Source organism: Physella acuta, unplaced genomic scaffold (genome assembly GCF_028476545.2).
Source record: "Physella acuta isolate Inbredline_101_S28 unplaced genomic scaffold, ASM2847654v3 ptg000314l, whole genome shotgun sequence".
NCBI classification, from domain to species: domain Eukaryota; kingdom Metazoa; phylum Mollusca; class Gastropoda; family Physidae; genus Physella; species Physella acuta.
Window position 1 is genome coordinate 666,748 of NW_026731833.1, and position 8,039 is coordinate 674,786.

The window sequence follows — 8,039 nt, forward strand, 5'->3', positions numbered from 1 at the left end:
CTCGTCTAAATTGAACGTAAAATTCAATCTAGCTGGTTAGATGCGTCAGGGATTATTTGAATGCATTGCAAACAGCCACACGTGTTCATATTTTGTGCATTGATCAGCCTGGCTTACATTACTTGGGACGAATGCTAATATAATTGAGAGTGAGAACTCATTAGAATAATTCTTTCTTCAAGTATTACAATTATTTCAAGTCACTCTTTACACTATGTCGAAAAGTAGACAATTCAGTCAACTAAAACATAGCCTTTTTCTCCGTTGCAACATGTTTGTAAATACTACAGTTATAGATGAGGCGAGTTAATAGTACCTATTTATTTCGAGTAGTTTTTGATAAATCATATAACAGACCATAAATATTCACGTGTCTAATAAACAACCTGTTCAGCAAATCAGGTTTATCATTTTCTCATTGAACCATATTGATCTGTCAATGGTTGCAAAATCGATTACGCAATTTAAAAAACATGATTGATGCATATATAATTTTTGAAATTTATAATATTCTTAATTTTTTTAATATTAATATTTTATCTATACATATTTCAGTGATGACCTCTATTAGAGACTCGACATCTTTTGATGACGTAGCAGTTAATCTGTCTAGCAATAACGAGCACATAATAAATGAATCTACATCTGGTTTGAACAATATATTGAATAGTTCTATCCAAGATGCAGTTGAACCGAGCACTACTTTAAATATTACCTTGCTTATCGAAGATTACATTTCAATAGAGAATAGCTCTGACGACATTTTAAATGTTTCATCTGTTTCAAAATAGGAAGTATATGTTGAAAATACCACACCCAGTTTTAATTTTTTAAGCACTGGTAATAATTATTTTATAAACGTTTAAAAGATAAGTATAAATAAAGTAAAGGCTTAAATTTAAGAATTACTACAACTGTTTATGTTGAGTCATATGTGTTTTCATATTTTAAACAACAGATTCCAACGTAACACAAGACATAACGACTGCACCGTGTATTAGTTGTGAAAATCAATCATCTGATCACTTCGTATCTACGTATAGTACAATGCCTCAGCCTATTCTAGCTTCAACCATTATTGATGCTTTTAACAACTCAGATGAAAATAATGAATTAAGGCATTTTACTCAAACTATTAAAACAGATTTACCATCTGACCATCTGATTCCAGTCTTGCTTCGCCTTAAAAATAATGAAACAAATTTCGAAACAAATGAAACTCTGGAAAAATATTCTACAAACAAATTTTACTTGAACGAAACAAGCTTTTTAGTAAACCATACCGTAAAGCAAAAAATACATACGTATGCAAATTTTGTCGGAAACCATTTTCAAGATACAGTTGAATTAGAAAACAGTTCTTTAAAAATGCTGATAAATAAATTTATGAAGACGACAGATAGCAAATTATTTAACAATCATGATATTCCAAGAGGCCAGATTCTTGACAGTACTCAAAAACAAACCTACGCAGAAGGTTTGTCAATATTTTGTTAATTGAGAAATATAAAAAAAGTATTTTTAGATAAAAAAAATATAATTGTCATATTGTAAATAATACTATTTTAATTTCAGAAAATGCTATTCCTCTTTACCTAAAGTCCGAGATTAATACGTGTTTTCATATTGACTGCAAACAATTACCACCAATTAATATATTTGAAAATCGTATTGTCGACCTTCTCAATTTCGTCGGATGTCTAAATGACGATGAATGCAATTACAGGATTTCCACATTCTGTACTTGTAATGAAAGCTCCTTGGACAAGGGTAAAGCACTTTTTCATAATAATTATAATAAGGTTTGTAACAAATTGTAATTAAGATAGACACATTAAATAATAAACGAAAATTGTGGTAATTTTTGTTTTGTGAGGGACATTGTTTTCATATTTGATTTTATTTTGTTTAGTATATATATTTCTTTAGGCAATATAACCTCCAATGTTAACATTGAGATAACACACAAATAAAATACGATTTATAAGAATCCAGCTCCAGGTAACTAGGCATTTTCAACTATTATTTTTAAGTAAATAAGATATGATATGTATGTTAACATGCATTTTACATTCCGAAAGTCATATTTTGAAATGTACACGAATCACTTTAAAGAAAATAACCTGTAATTTTTTTTTAGGGGAAGATAATTCTGTTAACTATAAAGACAACAGTATAATTGGAAAAGTGATGACTCAGTTTCATGATTTATCAAACAAGTCATTAGACGTTAAGTATGGCAATTATAGTTTCAACGGAAAACTTAGCATTGCACTTCTAGAGGCTTCTTGCCAAACTGGATTTGGGTTCCAATCAGGAGCCTGTGGTAAATTTATCCGTCTTTTTTGTATTCACAGTTTAAATATCTGAAATAAATCATTGGCTTAAATTAATATATATGATTTTAACCTTGATTTTACTATCGGCAACATTTTGAGCTAGTTTGTTTGTTTTGTTTTGTTTTCTAAATGTACTTTAATACGATCGTGATATTTGCTTGAAAAAGGGATACAATAAATATTTGGGACAAAAATGTTAAGCGCAAAATATTATATCTTGTCTACAGAAAAATGTAAAGATCAAGACATGTTGAATTATATTCTCCATAGCTTATTATTTCTGGAAACTATTCTATTTTCAACTTTCGTTTAGTGAAGTGTCGTCCTGGGACCTATTCATCAAACAACACTGAATGTGCTGTTTGTCCAAAGGGAACTTACCAAGCAATTCCAGGAAGCACAGACTGCTTCACATGTTCCGAAGGTAACGTTTCATTTCAAAATATGTGTTCATTATCAACAAAATGTAAAAAAGAATAAACTTCTCTAATTTGGAATCTTAAATAACACAATTTCTCTACAGGTGAAACAACTAAAGCTTATGGATCAGTGTCAGAAAATGATTGCATTACTGAAGAAATAACAGATTTTGAAAAGGGTGAAACATAATTAAATAAAGACTGTGGAATAAAAATGATGAATTTTGAAACTTCTAATTAACGACCTTTGTTGGTTCAAATTTATTTAGTTCTAAATGTAGATAATGCTAGAATTTATAACTTTGTTGGCGTAGAAAACCTTAAAAAAAAGAATCAGAAAAATCGTTTATATATATATATATATATATATATATATATATATATATATATATATATATATATATATAGATAGATAGATAGATAGATAGATAGATAGATAGATAGATAGATAGATAGATAGATAGATAGATAGATAGATAGATAGATAGATAGATACATAGATATAGTGCCTAGATAACACTATTTATAACATACTTTTACTAAAATGAATTTCTTTTCAGTTATTCAAATAAAGGTTCTTAATTATATATTTGAAGGCACTATTTTTTTCTACTTGTTGTTCTATAACTATGCAGTTTTTTTTTATTTTACAGATCTTTTAAGTAATATTTAAAATAATTTTGTATTCTATTTTTTAACATTGTTTTCTCTGCACCTTTTTTTGTTTTCAGATTTCATGCAGTTACTTTTAATGTAATTTCTTCGATATTTACTTTTTAAAAATTGTACTTTTAATTACCATTTATTTTTTGTATACGTTTTTTTAATAAAACATTTAAGAAAGCATTTTATAGTGTGATCATATTTTTTTGTTTTATACCAATAGCCCATGTAATTTGGTCAATAGCCCATTATACTGCATTGACATAATTTAACACATTTCATGCTAGCGTCCTATTTTTTGGGGACGGTTGTAAAAAATTGCTAAAATTTATTTAAAACTATGTACAAACACATATTTTGTTTCTTTGTATTTGGAAATTATTAGACTATTGTATTTGTGCATGTTTTAGCGCTGGTTTTGCTAGACTTGTCAAAAACAAAAAGAAACACGCTCACAGGAAAGTGCATATCTTCTTAATAAGTGTTGACATTTTAAGTGCAACATTTGAAACGTGTAAAAATTATTTTTAAACTACTTCGTTATATAAAGTGTACTACAAGAGTCCCATAATGGAAGTACATTTTCAAATATTAAATAAATAGGTACGCCAATAGCCACTAGCTGACACATCGCACGATGCTTCATCTTAATGTGATTCAACGCGTGTATTCAAGAATTTAAATACATCTACAACACATTTGAAGTGTTTAGTGGAACGCCAGAGACTCTTCCTGGCATCTTCGGAATAAAGTCTACGGCCACAGCCAACCCCCCCCCCCCCCCCCCCCGAACGAAATGGAATTTATACACAAATGATTAACTTTTAACATTGTCCGCCCCCCCCCCTCGGAAATTTTAGTCCGACTCCTCCCCCCACCCCGAAAATTTCAGGTGCCCCCCCCCTGCACAACAAACACAATTTACCCTTGGGTTTTTCACAGAGGCCAGTGCAGGGCCTGGCCAGGGACGGCTAGTTAAAAATAAAAAGTAAAACCGGATGAGGCCATAGTTCAAAATGATTAATATAGTCACCCTATAGCTGCCTGCAAGTATCGACAATGCACACTTCATTAATGATATAACAGAAGAAGCTGAGACAGCGGCACGACAAGAACCGGTTGTATAAAACGTGTACGTGTAAGTGTACGTGTACGTGTGCGTGTACGTGTACGTGTCCGTGTGCGTGAGCATGTGCGTGTGCGTGTGCGTGTGCGTGTACGTGTACGTGTACGTGTACGTGTACGTGTACGTGCGTGTACGTGTACGTGTACGTGTACGTGTACGTGTACGTGTACGTGTACGTGTACGTGTACGTGTACGTGTACGTGTACGTGTACGTGTACGTGTACGTGTACGTGTACGTGTACGTGTACGTGTACGTGTACGTGTACGTGTACGTGTACGTGTACTAGTACTAGTACTAGTACTAGTACGTGTACGCGTACGTGTACGCGTACGCGTACGTGTACGTGTACGTGTACGTGTACGTGTACGTGTACGTGTACGTGTACGTGTACGTGTACGTGTACGTGTACGTGTACGTGTACGTGTACGTGCGTGTACGTGTACGTGTACGTGTACGTGTACGTGTACGTGTACGTGTACGTGTACGTGTACGTGTACGTGTACGTGTACGTGTACGTGTACGTGTACGTGTACGTGTACGTGTACGTGTACGTGTACGTGTACGTGTACGTGTACGTGTACGTGTACGTGTACGTGTACGTGTACGTGTACGTGTACGTGTACGTGTACGTGTACGTGTACGTGTACGTGTACTAGTACTAGTACTAGTACGTGTACGCGTACGCGTACGCGTACGCGTACGCGTACGTGTACGTGTACGTGTACGTGTACGTGTACGTGTACGTGTACGTGTACGTGTACGTGTACGTGTACGTGTACGTGTACGTGTACGTGTACGTGTACGTGTACGTGTACGTGTACGTGTACGTGTACGTGTACGTGTACGTGTACGTGTACGTGTACGTGTACGTGTACGTGTACGTGCACGTGCACGTGTACGTGTACGTGTACGTGTACGTGTACGTGTACGTGTACGTGTACGTGTACGTGTACGTGTACGTGTACGTGTACGTGTACGTGTACGTGTACGTGTACGTGTACGTGTACGTGTACGTGTACGTGTACGTGTACGTGTACGTGTACGTGTACGTGTACGTGTACGTGTGCGTGTGCGTGTGCGTGTGCGTGTGCGTGTGCGTGTACGTATGCGTGTACGTGTGCGTGTACGTGTACACTCACTCTTGATTTTTCGTTAAGGCCAATCTCATGTCATTCTCAATATTTAATTTATTTCTATGTTTGTTTTTAATTGGAAAAGTATTGAAAATCTATTATCGCAAAATATGTAGACACAAAAGAAACTAAAACTCGAAATCAATTCATTTCACGTTTGGGTATAAATGGTGCGTACTAAACCAAAAATTTGAGCAGTTTTTCATAACACGCGGAGTTATTCCGCAAATTTAAGAATTCATCTTGTAATTCATCGGGAATGTTGGCTACGTTAAGCGACGCAGAGAATGGGTTACGTGTCAAGGCAGTTTCTTCTGCTATCATCTCAGGAATAAAACACCGCGGTTCGTTTTCTAGAGAATTACGATGCCCAGAAATCTCTTGTTTCAATTTTTTTATTTATCTCCCAATCAGATTCCTCTACCACACTGCATAGTTTCGCAAACATGTCAATATTTCCAAGATATATTTTTCTTCTTCAATTTTGCAGCTCTGGAAAGAAATAATATTCGTTCATTTTGTATGTTGATGTTCGAATACATCTGCTAAAATAGATCAAATGGTCTTGTTTCCCTTGCACTCCAAGAACAACTTGATTTCATCTTTCAATTTAAAAAAAAAACACGTTTTATAATATTTCCTTTTGACAGCCAGCGTACTGTAGTGCAGAAAAGCAAAACTTAGTGATCTTTATTCAAGTCTTGGCCCATTTCTCCAAACAGACAAGTTTTTTGGGCTCCAGATTTCGGACAATTTACGGCTTTTATTTGCAATGGAGCCGGAAGAGTCTTGCTGGCGAGGGCATACCGGTGAATCATGCAGTGGATTCCCCTTTGGTTAGGGAGTGTAACGGACACCTATCTACCAGCCAGATAGATGGTGAACGCTCCCGGATTCTTTCTTGGGGTTATATGCAAATGACCTAAAGCCTAAATGAATGAAAACTAACTCAACAACTCACTAGGGCTCGATTTCGGGGTCTAGGGAAAACTAGTGAAACTATTGAAGTTAACAACTCATTCAATCTGCATACAACTTTTAATAAGTGAACAAAGTTGTGGCAGAACACTAGTTTAAACAAGATAAAATATTTAGTTTAGTAATAACAAAACCCAACTTACAAAGCGTAAGAATAAATACTATCACAGATTCTAACACTTTATAAAAATAGCCACAGTTCACATAACACTGCTATAGCATCAAGAATCACTTGGCCACAAGTAATATAATACTAGGATACTTAAACAACTTAATAATACATAGCACACTCAGGACTTATGCTCTCTCACATTCAACTGGCCAAAATGGACTGCCGCGAGACACCTGTGGGCGATCTATATATAGACTTAGGTAACATGGAAGGTCACCTTCAGATCGTAAGACCATTGGTTGGGGTGGTCATCTGGTCTGAAACAATCAATCATCTCTCGATTGAAAATTTCTGAGTCTAAGACTCTCTTAGTAAGACAGCGGAAAAAAACCGGTTGTTGCACCATCAACCATATATGGTATTATAACAAAAGTCAAACTAAAAATAAAACATTACTAGACCTAAGTAGGTCACAGGAGCCAAATCTTTTACTGTTTTCTGAAAGCCCGATTTTGACCCAAACATAGATGGCGCATCATCCGTACATACCACACAGCCGTTTTCCCATTTTAATCATCCAGTTTCAAAAAACGTATTTATTTTCTCCATAATATCTTCACAAGCTAGCAACTCTTCTTTGCTATCATCTGAATGAATATATTTTACAAAGACAAGCAACTGCGAACACGAACTAATGTTTCAAATTGAAAACAAACAACGGTGAAAGCTTCATTTCATTCAAAATTTTGTTCTTTAACATTTACGGACATGTCTGCTATAAGCCGCTGAATATTATTATTAGACAGAGCTATATGTTGCATCTTTACTGGGATCCCCAAAAATTAACTGCACCATCTTCAACATGCAGGTGTTGATGAGATTTTCTCCTATTGTATTGTTTTTGCTTAGCGATTTCTAATACGACTTCATCTGGTGCTTAAACTACTGCTGTGTTTCCATGAAGAAAACTTCGTGTTCGATCAAGTCTCTGACGATTGCAACTAAATTCATGCCGACGAAAGAACTCCGTATCTTTTTGGTGTGTTCCAAATGACTCTTCTTAAAACGACGTTTAAATTTTGAAGGTTTGATAGACTCATCACTGTGGACAACTTTGCACAGTACGCATTATTTTTCTCTAATTCATTTCCTGTGATGTTAGTAAAGCCGAAGTTCAGATATTCTTCAGAATATTCGTTGCTGTTTTTTTTTTCATTTTTAGGATTTAGTCTACCAGTTGAGACCCCCCAGAAAGCCCCTCAAGACCC

At 35.0% G+C, this 8,039-nt stretch overlaps 1 protein-coding gene across 1 annotated transcript; it reads left to right on the forward strand.

The window, feature by feature from the left end:
• The first annotated feature begins 735 nt into the window (after positions 1–735).
• LOC131940266 (uncharacterized) lies at positions 736–3,060 on the forward strand. The gene is made up of 6 exons (XM_059298904.1): positions 736–840; positions 959–1,477; positions 1,576–1,770; positions 2,141–2,326; positions 2,653–2,763; positions 2,863–3,060. The coding sequence occupies exons 2-6, from the start codon at positions 1,048–1,050 to the stop codon at positions 2,946–2,948; spliced, it is 1,008 nt and encodes a 335-aa protein (XP_059154887.1). The 5' UTR covers positions 736–840; positions 959–1,047; the 3' UTR covers positions 2,949–3,060.
• Positions 3,061–8,039: the final 4,979 nt, after the last annotated feature.

Bases quoted from the DNA above. Each gene is read 5' to 3' on its own strand.
- LOC131940266 (XM_059298904.1), top strand. From the start codon at position 1,048: ATGCCTCAGCCTATTCTAGCTTCAACCATTATTGATGCTTTTAACAAC. The intron at 2,327-2,652 runs GTAAATTTATCC...ACTTTCGTTTAG, and splicing joins GTTCCAATCAGGAGCCTGTG to TGAAGTGTCGTCCTGGGACC. The intron at 2,764-2,862 runs GTAACGTTTCAT...ATTTCTCTACAG, and splicing joins CTGCTTCACATGTTCCGAAG to GTGAAACAACTAAAGCTTAT.